Here is a 23,086-nt window from a genome sequence, read left to right as displayed (position 1 = left end):
TTCCGCTCACCTCCCACCACCCCCTCTCACACACATGTGTGGCTGCACTTCATTAACGAATGAGCTGTTGGCTCAGGTAGTAACTCTCCGGCCGGTACTCCGGCCTCCACATGGAGTTCTTCACCAGCTTCACGAGGTCAGGCCGGTTCGTGGGCAGGTCCTTCTTGGCCAGACCAAGATTCTGCAATTTCTGGATGCACGCCACCGCGATCTCGGCCGATACGTGGCGCACGTGGTCAATCGGCGGGTAAAGCTGACCAGCCGCCAAATCCTCCGGCGACGCCAGATTGCTGAGGCACGCCGCGGCGGCCACGAGGACCTCCTGCGGGATGTACGGCGGCTCCGCGATGCAGCAGCCCATGCCGACCCCCGGAAAAATGTAGAGGTTGTTGCCCTGCGAGGGGTGCAGGGTGCGCCCGTTCACGACGGTGTCGGGGAAGGGGCTGCCCGACGCCACAATGGCGTCGCCGTTGGTCCACTTGTACGCGTTGGAGGGCAGAATCTCCGCCTTGCTGGACGGGTTCGACAGGGGGAAGATGATCGGGCGCGGGCAGTAGGAATGGATGAACTCGACGATCTCCTTGGTGAAGACGCTGCCGGTGGCGCCGAGGCCCACCAGCGCGGTCGGCTTCACGTATTTGACGACTTCCTCCAGTGTCGTGAGGTGCTGGATGTCGGCGTCGGGGACGTCGGTGCGAGCCCAGGCGACCTTGTGCTTCGCCAGCTTATCACCGCGGTTGGCCGCGACAAGGCCCTTGGAGTCCACAAAGTACAGCTTCTTTTTGATCTCCTCCGCCGTCATGCTCGACGTCGCCTCCGTCAGCTCGGCGATGCTCTGCGCCACCCCCGTCGCGGCCGAGCCGGCACCGAAGAAGAGAACGCGCTGCTCCTTCATCGGAATGCCGCTCAGCTTCACGGCGGTGCGAAACCCCGCGGAGACGACGGCGCCGGTGCCCTGGATGTCGTCGTTGAAGCAGCGGTACTTGTTCTGGTAGCGCTCGAGGATGTCGAAGCAGTGGTTGTTGCTGAAGTCCTCGAACTGGATTACGGCGGAGGGCCACGCCTCCTTGGCTGCCGCCATGAACTCGTCAAGGAGGGCGTAGAACTCTTCATCTGTGCAGCGCGGCTTGCGGCTGCCGAGGTAGAGAGGATTGTTCACGAGGGACTCGTTGTTTGTGCCGGCATCCATGATGACCGGCAGCACACGTGCCGGCTTCACGCCACCCGCAGCGACGTACAGGGAGCATTTTCCGATGCTGATGCCAATGCCGTTCACGCCGAGGTCGCCCAAGCCGAGAATGCGAGAGCCGTCGGTGATGACGATGACGTCGATGTTCGTCTTGCGCAGGTTCTGGATCATCTTGCGCACGCTCTCCTTGCGGTTGACATCGATGTAGAGACCGTGGTCCTTCTGGAACAGGTCACCGTAGCGCTGGCAGGCCTCTCCGACGGTCGGGGTGTAGATGATGGGCAGCGTCTGCTTGAGGTAACGGATAATGATGGCGTAATACAGCGTCACGTTCGTGTCCTGCACGCTGCGCAGAAGCTGGTAGCGGTTGATCGGCTCGTTGAAGCGGTTCAGTTGCTCCCAGTAGCGCTCCACCTGATCGTCCAGTGTCTCGATGGCCGGCGGCAACATGCCCTCCACGTTCATGTACTCGCGCTCCTTCGCGGAGAAGGCGGTGCCCTTGTTGGTGAACCGGTTGCGCGCGAAGTCGACGCCACGCACAGGGCGCTTCGACACCTGTAACAGGCGAGCGAGGTTCCTGACGAACATCTTTTGCGGGGGATTGACCAGAAAATGAAGGCAACAAGCCTTTCTAACCGCGTACTTTGGCACACAAGAAGAATACTGTGAGCGAGCGAGAGAGCTAGCTAGCTAAAGCGGTGGATAGTAATAAAATATTTAATTAGAGGCACTGAGAGAGAAAAGAAAAAATAGTTCTTTAACACGAAAAAGTAGTAAGAGAGGAAATGACTGACAACTTGGGGATTTACTGCGAAGGCAAGCACCGTGATGCCATTGCAAATAAGCGAGATTGTTCCATAAAATAAGGGGGAAAAAAAGAAGAGGATCCGTGGAGAAGACAAGAATGAAGTAAACGCCGAAGTTATGAGACTTAAATCAAAGAGGCCCAAAGAAAAAAGGCTGTTTCAGAGGACAACGAAGACATTGGCGAGTTACAGAGCAGAAAGAATCGCACCACCCGCGTTTTCTTCCTTTGGCGCATCTACCATTCTCATTTGAAAAAAAAAACCTCAGACTTTGAGCGGAGAAAAAGCTCACATCACATCCTCCTTCTCTTGCGTCCGCCTCCTCCGTCAACTGTCACAGCAATTGATGTTTAACGTTTACGTGCAGGTATTCTCTTTTTGATTTTCCGATGGCGCTTCAGCGTTTTGATGAACTCCGCACACGAACAGGCAGCACGGGAGGCAATTCGCGTGTGCATGCATCCAGGCAGCAAGCCGTGTGTGTAGAGGTGATAATAATAGTAGTAGCGTTATATAAAAGAAGAAATACTCCGATCGTGCCTGGCGAGACGCTGCTGAAAGATCAAAAAGTGCAGGAAGTGGAAGCAAAACAAGACAGAATAAAAAGAAATAACAAACTATAGTAATAATAATGATAATAGAAGGGGGGAGGGGGAGAGATTTGACTAACACAACAACACCAACAGCAACGGATACAAGAAGTCATCCAGTGTCTGTCGCGCAAAGGCTTTACCAATCGTACGTTTACTTCCTTCCTTCCTCAGAACACACAAATCTACCCAAAACAGCTCCTTCTTTGATACTTTCCCCCTCGCAGCGCTCGCATTTCGTTCCCCTTTTCTCATTGGGAGAGGGTTGTTATGGCTTTTACGATTTCTCCCACCGATTCCTTTTTAAAGAAAAAAAAAAAGAGATAGATGAATGCTAAAGCAAAAACAAAAGCAAAAGAGTAATAATAACAACGACTCAGGTCCTAGTAATAGGAGTGTAGATAACAATCCAGAATGGGACGCAGAGGAGAAAGGAAAAGGAAAAAAAACATAACACTAATAACGTGGATCGATACGAAGCGCAACAAGAATATGTCGCACCGACGGTTTCCCTTCCTCATGTTGTCCATTAAGCCTTTCCCTTTTTGTTTTCTTTTCACGGCATCCTTTCGTTGCCCCACATTTTTTTCTTCTTTCTTCTTTCGTACGTTAAAAAAAAAATGATGGAAGGCGCTCAGGTCGAGGAAAACACATCCAAACTACGCATTGTTTGTTGAGGGAGGGGGAGGGGAGGAGGTGGAGAGCGGAAGCGGGTCGCCAGATTACCTGAGCGGCCCAACAGTCCACACACACACAGCTGATCCGTCTCTCTTTTTCTTGCCCTTTCTCTCCTCTCCTCCTTCCCCCCCCCCCCCATCAATGCTGACTGTCGATCCTTCTCCACAGTCATTTTTGGACCCCTGAAAACAAACATTGCACGGTTTCTGTTTTGTCCAGTTTTCTCCTTCCTTAAAAAAAAAAAAGCTTTGATCACATTAACGGCGTGTGCGTTTGTGTGACCGTGTGCATCGCGGAGGCGCTCGTTGTGACAGCGCGACCGCCATGTAGGGGGGGCACCTGTGCGTAGACGAGTAGACCAGCTCCCGACTGAGGGAGATGGGCAGGGGTCGATACTCTTTTGATTCACCACAACGACACCGACAATAACAACACCAAAAGAAAACGAAGCGAAACCATCCTTTGACCTTTTCCTCAAGGTTTCTAGAGGAAGAAAGGAAGATAAACAGTGCCAACCAAGAATCCGCTATCCAGCACCATTGCAATGCCACATGAGAAAGGCAGATTCCTTTAGTGGTCACATTAGCGAAAGAGTCGCAAACGAGAAAAAAAAAAGAAAATAGGTAACAGGCGGCATGAAGCGACAGTACTGACACCCCCACACTGCTCAGACCAGGGTCGAACGGCCCATGCACATGTGTGTGGGAGAGAGAGACACACACACGCAGACAAAGAAGGTGTACCTTATCCATACACCTATCTCTGTGCGCCTCGGTCGTGAGCCGTTCGCAATACGAAAAGGAGGTACAGAGCAAAGAAGTCTAGCAGTGTGTGTGTGTGTGTGTGTGTGTGGGTGTATACATCAAAATAGAAAACGATACGTGTGGTGAAGGCCGCCGCAGAGGTAGCAAAACAAGGTCACTGAGTACCACAAAACAGAAGCAACACACACACACACACCCACACACTCGTGCGCGTTGGGGAAGAAAGAAAGAAAGGCGTAACAGGCGGTGCGGTGGAGTGCTGCGCCAACCTCTACTGCAACACAACGCTACGTGTGCACGTCGGCTACTCTTTTTTGCGTTTTATCATTTGGCTCTGTCCATCTCTTTTCTTTTCATTTCATTTCTCTTCTGTTATTCTGCCTCACAAGCAGGACGCGGTTCACGCGAGCTTCACGTGCACATCCGCGGGGTAATGCGGCACCCACTGTGACTTCTTCACCAGCTTGAGGAGCTCCGCCTTCTCACGCGGTAGGTCCGTGTTCGTGGCGATGCCAAGCCGCTGCGACTCGAGAATCACCTCCGTCGCGATGTGGGCGGAGATGTTGTGGATGTCGTCGAGCGGGGGGTAGAGCTGATCGGCCTCCATCTGCTCCGGCGTTGTAAGGGCGTTCAGACAGGCGGAGGCGGCCACGAGCAGATCGTCCGGGATGTACGTCGGCTGGGCAATGGCGCAGCCGAGACCGATGCCCGGGAAGACGTAGAGGTTGTTGCCCTGCGACGGCTTCATCGTCTTGCCGTTGACGATGGAGGCGGGGAAGGGGCTGCCCGACGCGACGAGGACCGCGCCGTTGGTCCACTTGTACGCATCCTCCGGCGTGCACTCCGACTTGCTCGTCGGGTTCGACAGCGGGAAGATGATCGGCCGGGCGGCGTTGGCCGCGACACTCTTCACGATTTCCTCTGTGAAGACCGGGCCGACACCGCCGAGGCCAAGCAGGGCGGTCGGCTTCACAAACTGAACGACGGCCTCGAGCGTGGTCAGATGCTGCGCATCCGCGGCCGAGACCTCCTTGCGGGACAGCAGCACCTTGTGCGCCGCCAGCTTATCACCACGGTTGTCGCACACGAGGCCCTTCGTGTCGACGAGGTAGAAGGTCTTGAGGACTGCATCCACCGGCACGTTGTACAGGCGAGCGGCGAGCTGGGCGATATTCTTCGCGACACCGACGGCAGCCGAGCCGGCGCCGAAGACGACGATGCGCTGCTCCAGCGGGGGCAGTCCAGAGCGCTTGATGGCGTTGAGGAAGCCGGCCGCAATGACGGCGCCGGTGCCCTGGATGTCGTCGTTGAAGCAGCGGTACTTGTTCTGGTAGCGCTCGAGGATGTCGAAGCAGTGGTTGTTGCTGAAGTCCTCGAACTGGATCACGGCGGAGGGCCAGGTGGTCTTCACCGACTCCATGAACTCGTCCATCAGCCCATAGAACTGCTCGTCATCCAGACGCCTCTCCCGCATCCCGAGGTACTCCTTGTCGGCCAGGTAGCGCTCCGTGTTCGTGCCGGCGTCCATGACGATGGGCAGCACACGCGCCGGGTGAAGACCGGCACCAGCAACGTACAGGGCGCACTTGCCGATGCTGATGCCAATGCCGTTGGAGCCGAGATCACCCAGGCCGAGAATGCGAGAGCCGTCGGTGATGACGATGATGTCGACGTTGTCGTACAGGGACTGCTTCATCACTTCATTGAAGTGCCCCTTGAGGAGCTTGTTCAGGTAGAGGCCACGCTCCCGCACGTAGTAGTTGCTGAAGTTCTGGCACGCCTCGCCGACGGTCGGCGTGTAGATGATCGGCAGCACCGCCTCCACGTGGGCGAGCACGATGGCGTAGTAGAGCGTCGTGTTGGTGGCGTGGATGTTGGCGAGGTGCTGGTAGCGGTTGATCGGCTTGTCGTAGCGGCACAGCTGCGCCCACGCCCGCTCGACCTGCTCCTCAAGGGTCTCCACCGTGGGCGGGAGGGCACCGAGGATGCGCAGCTCCTTGCGCTGCTCCATCGTGAAGGCGGTACCGCGGTTCAGGTAGCGGTTCGTCAGCACACTCGCGCCCTGCTGGTAGGACACGTGGACGACATTCTGCTTGTTGTGATCGTGGCTCGGCATCGTTGCAGGGGTATAAGCTCTTGTGTGTGGGGGAGGGTTGGAAAGGCTTAGAGTGGGTGAAGAAGAAGAAAAGGTGGTATTTGTTGGGCTTTTGATAAATAAATAAATAAATAAATAAGGCGTTAAACTTGAATAGAGCGAATAAACCTGTACGTGTTGAGAGGGCAGGCAGCGAATGCGCAAGGCAGCGGTGATGATCGTGAAAGAGTAAGAAGGAAATGAAATAAGGAAAGAAGGACGATGCGGTCGTGGAGCACACACCAAATAATCAGCATCAATACATCTTTGAAGACATCATCTGTGTGAAGGTAAGGCAGAGTGCATGGCGCCGTATTGAAAAAGCAGCGGGCAGGGTAACCGGACGTGTTGCTGTCGCAGTGCGCCGCCGACAGAGCCGGACTTCACTTTACAAAACACACCATCTCCTTTCTACGTACACTCAAGCAAATACATATTTATTAATGTTCTTCACCAGTCTTGAAGTCTTGTAGGTGTAAAAGACATGAATGCCCACCAGACGCACGCCTGTTATTTTCTTTCTTTCAAAAAAAAAAAAAAACGGAAAAGAAAACAATGAAGAAGCATTTTGGTTGCTTTCATACGGCAACACTCACAGCTCAGCCCTCTCAGCAATATAATTAACAGTAGACAAACAACACGATAGATATAATAAATAACGTGGTTCGGAAAGTGGAAGTACTCAAGAAAGCGAGGGCAGGAGAGCGTGCCATGAGGGCACCATGACGGAGTGTTTTCGAAAGACCATGGTGCACAGACCACACACAGGAGAAAGGCAGAACTGTTTTTTCTTTCAAAGAAGCGTGTGCTTTCCTCCTCCCCTTTTGGTCTCAAAGGAGCAGCTCTCCCCACTACAGAATCAACGCACGAATACGCGAGATACATACATCCCCAAACATCTCTGCAATAACCGTCGCTTCGCCGCCGTCTCTCTCTCTCACACACACACACACTACGACGACGATGTAGAAAGGTTTACACCTTCTACTCCTCTTCCTCGTCTGACGACGACGCTTCATCCTCTTCGTCATCGTCATCGTCGATGACCTCAATCTCCATCTCACTCTCCTGCTGCTGCATGGCGGCTTGACTGGCACACGTGATCGCCTCCGCATCCTCCTCAAAGGCAGGCTTGTCCACTTTAACCCGGGTCGACACGACGGGGCCGGCGGTCTTGGTGTTGTCGCGCTCATCCGCGAAGAGAAAAGACAGCAGGGACGGCGCGTGGGCCGCCACGACGCGGGTAACCTTATCGAGGTTAAACTTCGCCACGTCGCTGAGGTGGCGCCACGCCTTGAGTTCGTCCATGCGGGGCCCGCTCTTCTTGGGTGCCTGACCCACCTTGCGGAACCGCATTTGCGGTGGCTCAGCCGCTTTGCCGCCGCGGCTACCACGACTGCCGCTCGCCGCCTGCAGCGCCGCCGCTGCCGCCTCACACGTGGTGCAGCCCAGCAAGTCATGCGTGTCGCACAGCGTGTCGGACTTGTACTTGAAGAGCGACTTCAGCTCCTCTAGGGTGAAGTGCTGCTTCGAGTCTTCTTGCATGTCCACCACGTTCGCCGACAGACCCTGCTTGCTGACCTGACGCTGGTAGATCTTCTCCTCGATGGTGCCGGTGCTGAGGAGGCGGTAGATGAAGACGCGCTTCTGCTGCCCGTCACGCCAGACACGACCCATCGCCTGCGCGTCGTTCGCGGGGTTCCAGTCGGGGTCGAAGAGGATGAGCCGATTCGCACCTATCAAGTTGAGGCCAACGCCGCCGGCCTTCGACGACAGCAGGAAGACGATCTCCTGCGAGCCCGGCACGTTAAAGTAGTCCACCAGCTGCTGGCGCTTCTTGATGGGGGTGCTGCCGTCCAGCTGGAAGTACGCGATCTGCTTCGCAGTGCAGAGGGCCGCGATGATGTCCAGCGTTTGAGTGAAGTTCGAGACAATCACCAACTTGTCGTGTTCGCCGTTGGCGCGAATTTCATCCAGAACGAGGGACACAAAGTGGATCTTGCTGCCGCAGTCCATGCTCAGGCTGCCCGGCTTAAAGCCCTTTGGCAGGACAGCGTACGGGATGCCAGGAGAGCTGCCCGGCGCACGGCCACGACGCTTCCCTGGCTGCTCCACCTCCTGCGCGCCCTTCCCCCCTCCGCCGACGCCGATTTGATGGGAGAGCCGCACCGCGTCGTAGAAGAGATCCATGTGGTTGCACAGCTTCCGCAAGGCGGAGATCAACACCAGTGGGGTGCACTCAGCCGTCTCCACCATCGCCGCCAGCTTCTCGTACGCCTGCATCTGCTGCGCGCCGAGCCGCACAAAGACGGTGACGTCGACTTTCGGTGGGAGGTAGGACTCGTTGATCGACTGCGTGCGACGCAGGATGAAGCGTTGGGTGAGGGTGGACAGGTAGTGCGCACGGTCACGCCCGAGGGACTTCAGGTGGTCCGGACAGCCAGGATCGCGACCGAGCGAAACGGGCTCTTCAAAGACGCGGGCGAAGAGGTCGCGGTTGCCCAAAATGCCGGGGTTCACAAAGCCGACCATCGCGTGGAACTCCGACAAGTCGTTTTGGATCGGCGTGCCAGACAGGATAATCCGATTTCGCGTCGGCAGCATGTCCACCGCCTTCGTCGTCTTCACCTCCGCGTTCTTCAGGCGGTGGCCCTCGTCGCACACCACCAGCTCAATGGAGCGCAGACCCGAAATGCGAGTTACGTACTTGCGCAGCTGATCGTATGAGATGACCAGCACGTCGCCGTCGCCGTCGAAGCGGGAGATGATGCGGTCGCCCTTCGGGGTCGACTCGGAGATCGCAAAGTGCTTCACCGCGCCCTCGCCCAGCCACTTATCGAACTCGTTGCACCAATTCTTCACCAGCGACGACGGCGTCACGACAAGGCACTTGCGGGCAGTGGGCTGCCCATGCTTGCCCTGCTTCAGGCATGTGTAGATGGTCGCCACGGTCTGAATCGTCTTGCCGAGACCCATCTCATCCGCCAGGATCGCACCGTGGTAGCCGGGCATGCGTTCCCCTGTAATGCAGTCGAAGAGAAACTTCACACCGATGACCTGGTGCGGGCGCAGCTTGTCGCCGATGATCGGGTCGACCACCACTGATACCTGCCGACGACCCAGCAGGTCGCGCTTGTAGTCGGCACGGAAGAGCACCACCGCCTTCTCGCGGTCAGGGTCGTGCAGGGGACACAGTTCGTTCATGATGATGCCGTTCTTCCCCACCTTGGGGCGCCCCGCAACGGGCACCACAAAGCCCGTCTGACCCTCCTGCGGCCGACGGCGGAAGAGAATGGCGGCGAAGGCGTTGCTGCCGCCGAGGGAGTTGCCGAAGCTCATTTTCGGCTTGCGTGACTTCGCCTCCTCGGCCGCCGCCGCGTCGGCCTTCGCCTTCGCCTTGTCCTCCTTCACACGAAGGTCGTGCTCGGAGCGCAGGAAGAACTCCCCGCTGCGAAAGGCCTCTTCGGTCAGCGCGGTGACCAGCAGGACGGACTTCGCCCCGACCTTCAGCGTCACCCCCGCCTTCGCATTGTCGACCTCCTCCTGCTTCAGCGGGTATCCGGGCTCGGGCCGGTTACCGAATTGCCGTCCTACGCGGTCGTACATCATCACGCCGAGCTCCTCCGTGTCCACGATGATGATGCCGACGGACTCGTGCCGCGTCGCGGCTTCGGTCTCCACCTGGAAGTACAGCTTCCCGTAGGGGCTGACGGGGTAGCGACTCACCACGTGGGCCGCCGGTATCGAACCGTCGTCCTCGACGTCGCCGCTGCCGGCTGACGCGGCGCCCGCCTCGGTGTTGTCGCCGCCCCCCGCCGCGGCGTCCCCGCAGCCGTTGGTGGCTGTTGCGGCTCCGGGCACCGCCTTCACGCCCCCCGCCGTCCCCTCCACCTTCGCCAGCTTCGCCGTTGCCACTTTCGTACTCGTAGCGTCGCCTCCGTCCTCGTCAGCGGTGTCGCCTCTCGCCGCGGCGGCCGCCAGCAGTGCACGCTCCTCCATGGCCTTCACCGCCGAAGCCGGCTGGTGGTAGTCCATGCCGCTGCGTCGCGCCAGCCGATGGGCGATCAGCTGTTGATTGGCCGAGCAGACGGCGCTGCGCGGGGGTGCGGACGGGTACATCACGGCGCGGCGCACCCCGGTGGAGGTGAGACAAGTCACCGTGGGGCCCGGCAACTCCACACTGCCTGGACCCTCCGACATGCCGTGACCCTTCTCCCCCTCCGTGGCGCCGCTGGGTTTTTTGAAGGAGCTGCCGTGGCCTTCGACGGCCCGTCGAGACGCCATAAAGCGTGGGACAGCCGCCGCAGAGGTGGGCGGCAGCACCGGATGCGCACTCGCCTTGTGTTTGAGCGCGTTGCGGCTGGTTTTCGCGTCGTCGCTGCCGTTCATCGTGGGTGGGCGGAAGGTGCCGTTGGCGACCCCAGTCCCGGCGGCTGATTTGCGCAGCAGCGGCATTTTTCCCCTCCGAAAGAGAGTGGGGAAACAGAGAAAAGAAAGAAAAAAGAAAACGAGTGGTGGTACGCTTCAAAGTACAGCAACGATTCCCAGCAGTAAGAAACAACAACAAGAAGAAGCCGTGTCGCAAAGAAGGAACAAAGAAGCAGAACAAATTGGTCAGTAAAGGAAATGACTCGCAGGACAGCAAAGCACTGCTACGACGTAAAAAACAGCAGGGGTAAAGGACAACGACAACAGCGGAGCGAAGAGATGCAACGTAGTAAGGATAGCAGGTGGGAAAAGTATGGAGGGTTGTGATGGGAAGGCAGTGGCGATTAAATGGAGATGCCTAATAGTTGAAGAGCTCGCTGCGATTGAGAGACGCAAAACGAGACCTTCTTGGTTTGTTTGTGTGATGATACGCGCAGTGGTTCGTTTTTGTGGCCATCGATTATTCTTCTTTATATATATTCTGAGGTGGTGTGCGACGTGATTTTTGTGAAGGCGTTTTGATGCTCTTCGTTTTCTGTTGACTCCTACGTACTTTCTCCTTCGTGTTTGTGTTCTTGTGTGAGCAACTGTATGTATGAATAGGTGTGCGGTGCATATATATCTATATACGTTGATCTGATGAGGTACGTGTTGCAACGGGCTGGGAAAGGCCAGCACGGTCCGTTTGTGCGTGCGGTTGCAGCGCAATATATGAAGAAGGACGCCTTTTTTTATTATTGGTAAGGCGTGTGCCTTATTATCGAAAACGGTTTGCAGCAGCTTTGCTGGGGTGTGTGACGCTGCGCGTTGTGGCTGCCCCTCGCAAGAAGCACCGCCTCGCGCTCTATCGATGTGCAATTTTATGGGAAGGGTGTGACCGAGTATAGATTTTTAAAACTTCTTTTCCTTCCTTTTACGCCGCCAAATCTGAGACGAAACGTGCGTCCGCGAAGATCGATGCGGTTGACACGAGAATCAATCGAGCGCAGCAACATCTACACGAACACACCGGCAAAGTACAACAGCAATAAGAGAAAAAGAAAAGCGAGACCAGAATGAATCGGAGGACTTCGATACCATCGGGTGAAATTCAAAAATCGCTTGCTCCTTACTCATGGATGTGAAAAATAATAATTATCGAGAAGAACACAGTACTAGATGAGTGAGCTGGGGGTTTTCACCTTCCCTCTCTTTATTTGGTGCTGCTGCTGCTGCTGGACGGAGTCAGCTCATACCACGATTTCGCATGTAGACGTACACGTTTGCAGAGGGCACTTCCCGTCCATCCTCATTTCACTATATATATATATTATCGTAAATCTGATTTGAGAGAAATAAAACAGCAAGACATAGTTGGAGGAGAATGAAGACAAAAATGTTGATCACTGAGTGAACAATAATAATAATAATAATAATAATAACAAGAAGAAGAATGACAAAAACCAGAAAAGGCCCACCCGCTTTAGTCGGGGAAGCGAAGTGGCCGCCATGAAAGCCTTTACCCTCTCTTCTTGATTTATTGTTTGTTTGTGTGCTTTCCGCACGGGCCGCGCTGCTAGGCCGATTTCTCGCCCCACTGCGGCTGCGTCGGTGTGTAGTCGTACTGCGCAGCTGTAAGTTCCTTGTCGTCCAGTGGAACGCGCGCCCGCATCTCGCGTGCGTTTGTCACAGCGTACCGCACCGACAGCTGCATCGCCAGCGCACCTTGCTTCGCTTTGGCCATGTTTTCGTGTGTGCCGGACGCAAGCTGGCCCGCCTTCGCTTGCATCGCCTTCGCGGCGCGTCGCATGCGTGCGCGCACGCACCACCCTGTCATCGACTTGGAGAAGTCCTTGTCAAACTCCTCCGAAGCGTTCAGCTCCGCCCTCAGGGCATCTGCTGCTGTTTTTGAGTTAAACAACTCGCCCTCCGCCCCTGCGCCGGCAGGTCGCTTGAGCTGAATTACTTTTCCTTTAAAGACGCTGCCGCTGAGCAGCTCCGCGTAGGCCACACTGCTGGCATTCTTGAAACACACAAGAGCCGCAGATGACGTCGGAGGAGCTGCGGAAGGCGAGGTGGTCGGCATCTGGCTTGCGAGGAAGAGAAAAATGGAGTCGATGTCACCGCAGGAGGTCAGGTACTGCCGCACATCGTCTTCCGTCAGGCCCTCCGGTGGAAGCCCGGTAACTACAATGACGTGCTGCTGCTGCTGCTGCTGCATTGTGACGATCGAATAAGACCGAAGAGCGATAAAGTTTTCTTCTGAGTTCTTTGCACAGATTTGTGTTGCTCCCCCTCTTTCTCTTTAAGAAATGGTAACGGTAGCAATAGTAATAATGCCGCTATTCCTTTTACACAAAGTCGTGCCTGGCACGAAACTACTATTTCGTGTTATGGAGGGAAGAGAAGAGAAGAGCGGTTTCGTTGTTGCATGTGTTTTCTTCTTCGGATGAAGGGGGGAGGGGAACAGGACAAACGAGAGGATGAGTTGGGCACCCCTGATGCAGAGGCCAATGTGCGGCACCTTCGTGATTGGGTCTTGCTCTTTTGTTGTTTGTTGTTGCTAAACAACAGCTACAGGTTGCAGCGTAGAGTGCTTCGTTGAGAGCTGGTCTTTGTTCGCACAGCACTCCTTTAAGAAAGGGTGCGAAATTCAACTTCCAGTATGTGTGTGTGTGTGCGTATTTGGGTAAGTAGTCTCTCCGAGACGCTTTCTAATCCGCCTCAACCTAAGACACGTTTGGAAAGGAAGTGGAGAGGGGGAAACGAAGAACGACGCGGCAACGCAAACATACCACGTACGCCGTTCGCCCAACACTACGCTCCCTCTTTCTTCGTTTCTTCAGTTCTCTTTCACTCCACCACCTGCTTCGTCTTCTTCGATCCGCTGCGCAGCTTCTTCTGCAGCTCCTTGCGCTCCATCAGCAGCATCACAAACGATTTAATCTGCGCATCGATCGCGCGCCGCTCAGCACCCGTCTTCGCGCCTGCCAGCTCCAACGCCGCGGCTAAGGCGGGATACCGCTTTGCACCGTCGTACACGGCCAGACGATAGCGCATGTCATCCAGCGACCGCTGCCTCTCCTGTCCTTCGCGAATCAACTCCTTTTTTTCCGCAGCCAGCTCCGCCACTTTCGCCTGCGCTTCGGCCAATTCGGCGGTGGTGGTCGCCACTGTTGCCTCCAGCCGCTCCTGCAGCACCTTGTAGATGTCAAGCTCCTCTTGGGCCAACGCGGGGTCTGTCAGCGCAGCCACCGCGGCTGCATGGGCCGCCTCCGGGCTCGGGTGCGACTGCAGCATCGCATACGCCGTCTCCACGTCGGCATCGGTGATGCCCACGTCCGTTGCCGTGTACAAGAAATGACCCTGCATGCGATTATCCACGTCCAGCTTCATGTCGTCTATGGCGAACCAGCGGCCGCCAATCGCCTCGGGGTGGTCCGTCACGTGCGTGTGCAGCCAGCGGCAGATCTCGTCCACGCGGTCACGCACCAGCCGCTGTTCCGACGGGTTGTCGGCGTAGTACGCAACGGTGCTCACCAACACCGTCCCATTCGGCGTCCCGCCCCGCACGGTGGGAATGCTACCCGCCGCCGCCGCCTGCATAAACGCGTTGAGTCGCTCCATCATCGCCGGCTGCGTCCGCCAGGTCGAGGAGAGGACGATGGTCACCCGGTCTCTGCCGCCGAGGCGGTCGATCAGGCGAGCGAGACGCTGCACGCAGTCTGCGCTGAGTTCGCCGCCGCCGAAGGTGAACTTCGGAACGGGGAGGAGGACTCCGTCGATGTCGAGGAAGACGACGTAGCGGTCACACAAACGCGCATCGATGGACATCTGCGCCGTTCGTCACGCAGGAAGATGCGGAGGTACAGAGGAGATGAGCGACGCAACAACAAGAACAGGAAATACTATTTCAAAAATAACAGCAGAAGTCGCCTTGAAAAAATATTAATGGAGCGCGGAAACAGCAATGTGAGAAGACACACAACAGAAGAGCTTCGGCGTCTTGTACGAGTAGTCGCAGGATATGTATGCTTTTAAAAATCAAGTCAAAAGTGTATCATTGTATATGAATGTAAGAGAGGAGAAATTAAACGACAGAGAGCAGGACAGTCCTGTGAAGTTGCCCAACTAATGCGAGATGCGAAACAACAACACACACACACACACACGCTGGTTTGTCAGGAGGAAAGAAAAAGAAAAAGGAACTACCACCACCGCAACAACAAAAAAATGATTCCTTTGATCAAGAGTCGCACTCTCTTAACACACCCGCGCAGGTGTTGTACCTCTCAAGAGCCGATTGCGGCTGACAATACAGAGAAAGAAAAAAAAAAGCAGTAACAGAGACAGGAACAGAAGAAGACGCATTACGCGAAGAAATGAGCGGTTGTCGCGTCAGAAGCTTCCGAAAGGAGGCTGTTGTCGGTAGCACCTTCCAGGTGCGGAGATGACGCGAGCTGCTTTGCGTGCCATTCATCTTCACACAATCACGTTGCCGACTTCCACACGGCGGAAGAAAAAGGGACAAACATCAACACTAGCAACGACAGCGGAGGCCTGCGATCAACGCCCACGGCTCCCATGCGTGCGATGCAGTTTCACCCTACTGGGGTGTGCGTTGTATCCCTTGCAGCCGTTTTCATCTACTCTTTCATCTCTGAGCTCTTTACATGTTTTCTTGTTCGCCGCTTCGTGCAGTAAGGACTTTTACACATGCAAAAAAAAACCCAAACAACAAAGCGGCATCTGCCAGGAGAGGCTAAGTAAGTAGGTCGAAATGAACTGTAATGGGGAGAAGAGGAAGATAATAGTAATAATAATAATAATAAACAGGCGTCTGCCACAAAGCACGACAAGGAGGAGGGTGGCGAAACAACAAGAAAAAACAAAAGAAAAAGAAGAAACGACTGCTGCTTCATTGGAGCCAACAGGATGAGGCGAGTACGAAGTCTATGAAATGACGTAGAAAGGAAAAACCAAGGAAAACAAAAACATGTGCATATAGAATTAACAGAAGATATTTCTTTTTTTAATTTTTAATGGTTTCAAAAGACAACAGGTGATCTCAGCTCTCTCTCTCTCGCTGTATATACCCAATAGCTGTCTCGTATTTTTCCGAGGCGCAGAAACTTGGTTTAAGTAAGGGAGGAAGAAAAAAGCGCTGCTTCAGCCCAACGGACTCCACACCATCCTCAACAGACACACACGCACACGCATGCGCACGCGAAGCTGGAAACCCCGCAATTTCCCTTTTCTTCCGCGACCAACGCGAGAACCGTAAGAGAGGGGTGTTGGAGATCAAAAAGAAGTGTACACGCAACGGGATTCTAAAGCACCGCCCGTGCCACGAGGTGAAAAACAACAACAAACAGCGGTGCTGCGCATTACCACAGAGCACGATGTCAACGACCGCCTTCACTGTATATGCTATACATCAGTAGGTGTGCGCGCAGGCATCGGGACGCGAAGGGGAAAAGTCCCCTAATGCACGACGGCGCGCCGTGCTCACATCGCTTTCGCTCTTCGCTCTTCCGCAGCGTCACCTTGCATCCGAGGGGGAGGATGTGTGTGTGTGTGTGTGTGGAGGGACACGAAAAGAGAAAACACCATCGAGGGGTAGGATTAACGCACAAAGCGGCGTAGCACCTCCTCATCGCGTAGATCCACAAATTCGGCCTCCGTCGGCGTTCGCGGTGGGGTGCGGGTGCGCTGCTTCGCAGCGATGATCTCCCTCGCCCGCAGACGCCCATCCGAAAACTCTCTGTCTTTCTGCTGCCGTGGCGGCCGACTCGACTTCCGCGACAGCAGCCGGTCCAGCTTGCCCACCTTCTCCCCGTGCGCCGCGTCCTCCGTCTTTGCTTCCCCGTCATCGCTCTTGTCCTTCGACGCACGGCGGAAGGCGGCGGCGGAGGTGCGCGAGCCTGTCCGCCGCAGCAGTGGGAGGTGGATGTCGCTGAACAGCGACGGCCGGGTGCTCTTCTCGGCGATCATCTTGTAGTAGTCGGAGTAGGTTTTGTTGAGCGGGCGAGGGGCGCCGCGGTTCCCGTCTACCGGCTCCCGAAAGGGTTCCGTCTCCTCCGTGACCTCCCGCACCGTCGGCATCGCCGCGTCATCGTCGTTGTCGTCTTCGCTGTCCTTATCCGCTTCCGTGCTCGCCGCACTCGACGACGCACCACGACCGCGCGCGCTGGCCGGCCGAGAGGTCAGTTCGCACACCACCGGTACGGAGTACTTTCCACTGCCACAGCGCTCCGTCGCGAAGAGGGGCTCCAGGTTGCCCACCACACCCGCCGTCCTTGTTGCGGTGTCGCCTTTCTTCGTCTGCAGGGAGGAACGCTGCAAGGATGATGCTGCGGCTGCAAGTGCCGGTGGCGGCGGTGGCGGCGGTGGCGGCCGTCGAGAAGCCGCTGTTGGGGCATGGATACTGCTGTTGCTGCTGTCTTTCTTCGCGCTGCCGTTTGTTCGGCTGCGGCTTTGGCCGCTGTTATTCCCGGTCAGGGCGTGGAGAACCATGCGGAAGGCCGAGAAGACGCCGCGGCTGGCGGCCAACGTTGGCGCTCGTGGACGCGGGGCGAGCAGCACAAAGAGCTCGATTTTGTCGCGGATCCCCACGTCGCGCCGCATGCACGTGAGACGGCGCTCGTGCATCTCCAGCATCTGCATCGCCCGCACTGCGACCATGCGCACGTACAGAACCTCAAACATCAGGTGGTTTATCCAGTTGACGTGCCGCTGGTGCTGGTGGCGAAAGAACTCCTTCATGAGGCCCACTCGGGCCGTCTCGGACGGGGAGGCCAGGTAGAGCTGAAAGAGAAACGACAGCTCCGACTCGCGCACCTCCTGCTCGATCACCAGCATCTCATTGAGCCCTTTGACAGGAAACGTACAGGCCGACCCACGTCCAGGCACCGGCACAGACCCAGGAAGGGGCGGCGGCGGGGGCGGCACGAGTGTCTTTGCCCTGTTGCGAGGTGCGTAGGGAGGCTTGAGAAGCGCGGCCGAGTTCACGTGGTGCAGCCCAGTTGGGGGCGTCGGTGGCAGCCACGCGTCGCCAAAGGCCTTCATCACCGTCGCCAAGAGGCTTTCCTGGTACTCCGCCACGAGCGACTCTACCGAGGACAGCGCGGACTTCCACAGGCGGCGTCGGGCCTCTGCTCGCGTCGGCTCCAGCGGTGTTCGATACTGCGCCTCCTGTGACTGGCACTCCATCCATTCCGCTGTCTCCGCCGCGAGCAGGGGTCCTTGAATCCGCACGTGCACGACGTCCAACGGGACAACAACCGCTGCTGGATGCGGATTGCTTTCGATGAGGACCTCCGCGGGGTTTACGGTGGCCTCCTGCGACGGGGCGACAACGACGGGGGAGTTCGAGCAGCGACCGGCGGCCTCTCTATCATTGAATTCCTCCTCCTCGATTTGCGGCGTGGACTGGCGTGTCTTCAAACTCGCAGGGCTATTCATGCCCTCCGTGCAGCCATAGCTGCTGTTCTGCCCTCTGCCGCTCGACATCGACACATGCTTCGCGGTCCCGTCCGATTCATCCGTGCGAGCCGGCGACGGCAAAATGCGCTCCCGCTGCTCCGTTTCCTTTTTCTTTTCCACACCGGACGTATTCGCCGAGGTCAGCGACGATAGGGACGCCTGGCTATCGTGGTGGTGGTAGCCGGTGGTGGTGGAGGGGCGCGAGGAGTGCAGGGGCATGGTCACCGGTGCGGCGGTGGCCACTCGCTGCAGCGCCGCACCGCTGCTCGTCTCGCTGCTGGCGCGGCTGTCGGTGACGGAGGTGTTGGGGGAGACAGAGGCGGACATGTCGCTGAAACAACCGTCCTCCGCGTCCGTCGCGGCGTCGGACGGTGCGGACGGCAGCGGCATCGACGCGTTGGCGTCGCGCTGCACAACCGCCAGTGAGTCCGGCTTTTCACGACGAAACTCGCAGTTCACTTCTATGCTGGTCAGGACAGCATTTTGCGTCGAGGCGCCATCTTCGAGGCTGACTCGCACCGCCTCAGAAACAGAAGCGTTCTGATTTTCCGCTGTCAACGCAGCAGCAGCGGCAGCAACGGTGCTGAGGACAGTTTCAGGGTGCGAGAGGCTGCACTCCGCGTGGCAGCCCTCACACGGAGCGACGTCGTCGTCGACGTCGTCGCCGTCACCGAGCAACGTGGTGTTCATGTCCAGCACACGTGGAACATGCACCACCGGCTGCGCCTCCTCGCCTCGTCCGTCCACGTCCTCACCCGGCGATGGTGGTGTTGTGGCGACGATGGAGTTCTCCTGCAAGACGTTGTCGCAAACGTGCAGCATGATGGGCTCATCGATCATTTCAACCGCCCCCTTCTCCACCGTTGTGGCAACGACCGCCCCGCCCTCCTCATTGTTGTTGCTCTTGCTCTTGCTCTTGCGGCCCAGCTGCAGGTGAGGTTTCGAGCACCGGAAGAACCGCGCCTGCATCGGACGTTCTGGCGTGACGGGCAGCGGCGCCGGGGTGTGGCCGACCTCCTCAACGCGGTAGGCTTCTCCGTCGTGCGCGCCATCGTCTGCCCCCATCGAAGCTCGATTGTTGTCGCCGCGGACAACATCCTCGGCTCCATCGTGTTCATCGTACACGTCTGCTAAGGCGCGCGCCGGGGACACTAATGAGGCGGAGGAAAGCGACACCGCACGATCCGGCTTCCGCAGCGACGACCAGATGTTCCAGCACGGTTTCCCGGCTGTGGAGTTCTCCACCAGGGCGGAAAGGTCGGCGCACGGCGAGTGTGTCGGGGCGTCCTCTGCGCTGCTGCTTCGCTCGTGCCACATGACTGCTTCAGCGACGGCTGGCGTGAGCGCGTCCGGCAGGCACATTTCTGCAGAGTGCAGCGCAGGCGCACGGAGAGGCGGTTCCTTGTCGAGCACCTCAGAAGGCCGCAGCGGCGTCGTGGTGGTGGTGGTGGTCGGAGTGACCTCGTCCAGGAACGCCAGTGGCCCTCCCGTGTCCGTGTGGCGACGCCCACTCGCAATCGCTGATGGTGGCGGCGGCGGCGGCGGTGGGGAGAGGGAGGGAGAGGGCAGGTGGTGCGCTCCGGCAGCCTTCCCCACGTGCTTTTGCTTTTTAACAGTGGTCTTCGTTGACTTCTTCTTGGCGCTGCTGGGCGGCGTGGTCGGGTTGGGGCGGCTGCGGGAGGTGGGAGAGGCCCCGTTAGTCGGACCGCCGTGGAGGGGCAGGCGACGACGCACGGGGTGGGGCCCGGTGGGATTCCTCACCGGGGTGCGGGCCTCCGGGATGCTGGGCATTCTGCACGTATATGTGAATATATATGCGTGTGCGTGCGTGCGTGCGTGTGTTTCTAATGTCTAATAAAAAAGCAATTCGTTGATTTGCGTGTCTGCGGGTGCGTCTAGTTTTTGTTCTGTTTGTTTGAGTGTGCCGTGAAGTTCTCTCTGTCTATGCGTCGTTGCCGATCTGAAATCACAAGGCGGTAGAAGATCGGAAATAGAAAAGTCTCTGTGCGTGTGTGCGTGTTACGCCGACGGCACACTCGAAAGAGAGCAAATATCGCTGTACCTTCCTGACAGTTTCCCTTTCTTTGTGCCGATCTATTTATCTACAAGAGAATAATGAAGAAAAAAATATCAACGAAGAGTTCGTACCTGCGTAGTGGACTGACCGCAGTATTCTAGAATGGAGGCTTCAGTAGTGCTGCCCGTCAGCGAGTTATGAAGTTAATGGAGCCGATATTTTCATTGAAGGGACGGACGGGAGAAGCCACGTAGAAGCGATTGAAGAGGAGAAGGTTGCAGGTAGCAGGTACCTTACAGCATGTGAGGACAAAGAACAATACTTTGAACCGTGCAAATGGTGTCAAGCCGCTCCCCTTCTTTTCTCCACCTTGTCGCAGAGGAAATAGAAAAACCGGAGCGAGGGAGCATCGTGAGAGCCCACTACTGGACCTTCTATCAAAAGGCCACATATCGCTTTCCCCACACTTGCTAACCACGACAACGAGGGACTGTGCACCACTGCGTCACTGCGCGTGCCGTTGCGCGTTGAGAGAAGCTACTCTACCAAGATGTGGCGCCGCGCCGCGTCCCCGCTGCACGGCCGAGAAGTAGTAGGAGGTTTTTGTTGCCGAGAGTCACTACGACGTTAAAAAGGAAGAAGCACGTCTTGTTGCCGTCGCATTAAACGAAATCGCACGGAAGAAACAAAAAGAGCAAGACACGCGACACAGGCAAAAGGGTCAGCCCACACAGCGAAAGGAGGAAGGGGGGGGGGGAGAGACACACACACGAGAACCGGGATTTGTTGCCTCGCCAAAGCACAAGACACTTCTCTTGTGGGGGTTGCCCCCAACGCTCCTAGAGAGCATCCAATCAAGGGAGGAACAGAAAAGGTTTGAAGCAGACGTAAAAACGCGAGACCTCTCCACCCCTCAAAAAGCAGTTTTTCCCCCTCCTTCGCGCAGGACTCCATGTATTTTCCCTTCCCGTCTACCGGCGACCGCCCCTCTGCTGGCCCTGCATCATCTGCATCATGTTGGCCATTGCCGACATGTCCGGCATCCCCCCCGGCATCCCGCCCCCCGGCCCACCACCCATGCCCTGCTGCATCTGCTTCATCATGCCCTGCAGCCCGCCCATGCCGCCGAGCTGACGCAGCATGTTCGGGTTCAGCAACTTCGCCAGTTGCCCCATCTGCTGCTGCCCCATGCGGCCGGAGGCCAGTCCGGTCGGGTCCTGCGTCATTGCCTTGAAGTTCATCTTACCCATCTTCTTCACAATCTCCTCAAATTTGGTGTAGCTGAGAATCAAGTTTTGCACCTCAATGACGGAGTGGCCGCTGCCGCGGGCAATGCGGTGCATGCGGGACGGCGTCATCATCTTCTTCACCTTTGCCTCATCCAACTCCGCCGCGGTCATGCTGTCCAGCATGTGAATGAAGCCTTTCAGGGCAATGTCGCCTTGCTGGCCGGCGGTGCCCGCCAGACCCGACATCCCAGGCAACATCTCCATAATCTTCCCCACGGAGCCCATCTTCAGGACGTTCTGCAGATGCTCGTACATGTCGCGCATCGTGAACTGGCCGTCCTGCAGGCGCTTGTACAGCTCCTCGTTGCCCTCAATGTTGGCGTCCCGCATCGTGTCCATCAGCCCGCCGATGTCACCCATCCCCAGCATCTTCTGTACGAAGCGCTCCGGCTGAAAGAGATCGAAGTCGTCGAAATGCTCCCCTGTACCGATGAAGACGATTGGGCTGTGCGTAGCCGCCACAGCAGAGAGGGCACCGCCGCCTTTGGTTTGGCAATCCAGCTTCGTGACGATGACGGAGCCGACGGCGACCATTTCCTTAAAGTTCCGCGCCTGCTCCTCCACGGCCTGGCCATCCGTGGCGGACATCACAAACACGATGTCGTTCGGCTTCACCGCCACCTCGACCTGCTTCATCTCCTCAAAAAGCGCCGACTCCTGCTTGTGCCGGCCGCTGGTGTCGACGATGATGAGGTCGTACTTCTCCTTTTTGAGCTCCGCGACGCCCTCCTTGGCGATGGTGACGGGGTCGGCCTCGGTCAGCGAGCCGTAGAAGCGCACCTTCGCCTTGGTCGCGTTCTGGCGAAGCTGATCGTACGCACCGGCCCGGAAGGTGTCCGCGCACACGAGAGCCGTCTTGAAGCCTTTACGTTGGAAGTACGCGGCGTACTTGGTGCAGGAGGTCGTCTTGCCGGAGCCCTGCAGGCCCACAAACATCACCACGTTCTGCTTTCCTTTCACCGGCATAAACGGCTTGACGCCGGGGTCCAGGATGCGCTTGAGGCCGCTGAAGACGGCGTTCTGCAGAATTTTACGCTTGTTGAGCCCGGCGCCCTCCTCGGCGAGCGCCAGTTCTGTTTTGATGCTCACCTGCAGTTTCTTGACGATGTTGATGTTCACATCCGCCTGCAGCAGCGCACGGGCGATCTCGTTCAGGAGCTCCTTGACGTCGTCCTCGCCCAGGACCGACTTCGCGGACATGCGCGAGATCGCCTGTCCAATTTTCTGTCCAAGTTCCGCCAAGACCATCTTTCTTTTTTTCTTTTTTAAAACTTCTTCTTTTCCGCTTTAAGGGTCTGTGAGAGAGTGGCTTGTACGGGAGATATGTATCGATGGATGAACGTATTTCCCACTTCCCCGCGCTCGATTGTTGGAAGGAAGGCGTAGTTGGAAGTACGACTGCCTCCTTCGTAAGCGACGTAGAGGAGAATAAGTAGCTGCCGTGTGTAAATGTATGTGTGCGTGTATGTGTGTGTGTGTGTGTGTGTGTGTGTGTGTGTGACGTAGGCGATCGTTTTACGGGTGACGCAGTGAAGCGCGTCGCAGCAAGAAGGAAGAGGGCAAAGGGAGAGCAGTAGGAACACACCGGTAACGGGACATCGAGGAAACACACATAGCACGTACATGAGATAAAACTGGTATGATGGGAGTTACGGCGCACCCAGTAAAGCTAAACACATACGCGTTTAGAAATCCATGGAGTTTGCTCACATACGGGGTAAAAAAAA

General features: G+C 56.8%; 7 protein-coding genes across 12 annotated transcripts; all 7 read right to left on the bottom strand.

Moving 5' to 3' along the window:
- Window positions 1–52: 52 nt before the first annotated feature.
- ABB37_05621 (putative mitochondrial malic enzyme) lies at window positions 53–1,999 on the bottom strand (the record flags this gene model as incomplete). The annotated part of the gene is made up of 1 exon (XM_015803715.1): window positions 53–1,999. Exon 1 carries the CDS (start codon window positions 1,775–1,777, stop codon window positions 53–55), a length of 1,725 nt encoding a protein of 574 aa, XP_015657540.1. The 5' UTR covers window positions 1,778–1,999.
- A 2,428-nt stretch (window positions 2,000–4,427) lies between these two features.
- On the bottom strand, window positions 4,428–6,292 carry ABB37_05620 (putative mitochondrial malic enzyme; the record flags this gene model as incomplete). The annotated part of the gene is made up of 1 exon (XM_015803714.1): window positions 4,428–6,292. Exon 1 carries the CDS (start codon window positions 6,141–6,143, stop codon window positions 4,428–4,430), a length of 1,716 nt encoding a protein of 571 aa, XP_015657539.1. The 5' UTR covers window positions 6,144–6,292.
- Window positions 6,293–7,145: 853 nt separating this feature from the next.
- Window positions 7,146–11,586, bottom strand: ABB37_05619 (putative DNA repair and recombination protein RAD54; the record flags this gene model as incomplete). Of its 2 annotated transcripts, none has more annotated exons than XM_015803712.1 (1): window positions 7,146–11,586. In XM_015803712.1, the coding sequence occupies exon 1, from the start codon at window positions 10,614–10,616 to the stop codon at window positions 7,146–7,148; it is 3,471 nt and encodes a 1,156-aa protein (XP_015657537.1). In that variant the 5' UTR covers window positions 10,617–11,586. The 2 variants fall into 2 exon arrangements, with proteins under 2 accessions (XP_015657537.1, XP_015657538.1); XM_015803713.1 differs by having other exon boundaries at window positions 7,146–10,815.
- A 558-nt stretch (window positions 11,587–12,144) lies between these two features.
- On the bottom strand, window positions 12,145–13,013 carry ABB37_05618 (hypothetical protein; the record flags this gene model as incomplete). 5 transcript variants are annotated; one of them, XM_015803707.1, is made up of 1 exon in its annotated part: window positions 12,145–13,013. In XM_015803707.1, exon 1 carries the CDS (start codon window positions 12,787–12,789, stop codon window positions 12,145–12,147), a length of 645 nt encoding a protein of 214 aa, XP_015657532.1. In that variant the 5' UTR covers window positions 12,790–13,013. The 5 variants fall into 5 exon arrangements, with proteins under 5 accessions (XP_015657532.1, XP_015657533.1, XP_015657534.1 ...); XM_015803708.1 differs by having other exon boundaries at window positions 12,145–13,010; XM_015803709.1 differs by having other exon boundaries at window positions 12,145–12,951.
- Window positions 13,014–13,421: 408 nt separating this feature from the next.
- On the bottom strand, window positions 13,422–14,879 carry ABB37_05617 (hypothetical protein; the record flags this gene model as incomplete). The annotated part of the gene is made up of 1 exon (XM_015803706.1): window positions 13,422–14,879. Exon 1 carries the CDS (start codon window positions 14,400–14,402, stop codon window positions 13,422–13,424), a length of 981 nt encoding a protein of 326 aa, XP_015657531.1. The 5' UTR covers window positions 14,403–14,879.
- A 1,314-nt stretch (window positions 14,880–16,193) lies between these two features.
- On the bottom strand, window positions 16,194–20,252 carry ABB37_05616 (hypothetical protein; the record flags this gene model as incomplete). The annotated part of the gene is made up of 1 exon (XM_015803705.1): window positions 16,194–20,252. The coding sequence occupies exon 1, from the start codon at window positions 19,842–19,844 to the stop codon at window positions 16,194–16,196; it is 3,651 nt and encodes a 1,216-aa protein (XP_015657530.1). The 5' UTR covers window positions 19,845–20,252.
- Window positions 20,253–21,041: 789 nt separating this feature from the next.
- ABB37_05615 (putative signal recognition particle) lies at window positions 21,042–22,797 on the bottom strand (the record flags this gene model as incomplete). Its single annotated transcript, XM_015803704.1, has 1 exon — window positions 21,042–22,797. The coding sequence occupies exon 1, from the start codon at window positions 22,605–22,607 to the stop codon at window positions 21,042–21,044; it is 1,566 nt and encodes a 521-aa protein (XP_015657529.1). The 5' UTR covers window positions 22,608–22,797.
- Between the last annotated feature and the right edge of the window lie 289 nt (window positions 22,798–23,086).

The sequence above is a fragment of the Leptomonas pyrrhocoris genome, assembly GCF_001293395.1.
Source record: "Leptomonas pyrrhocoris isolate H10 chromosome Unknown, whole genome shotgun sequence".
NCBI classification, from domain to species: domain Eukaryota; phylum Euglenozoa; class Kinetoplastea; order Trypanosomatida; family Trypanosomatidae; genus Leptomonas; species Leptomonas pyrrhocoris.
Note: the sequence above shows the minus strand (reverse complement) of the source record. Positions and strands in the feature narration are given on the sequence as shown.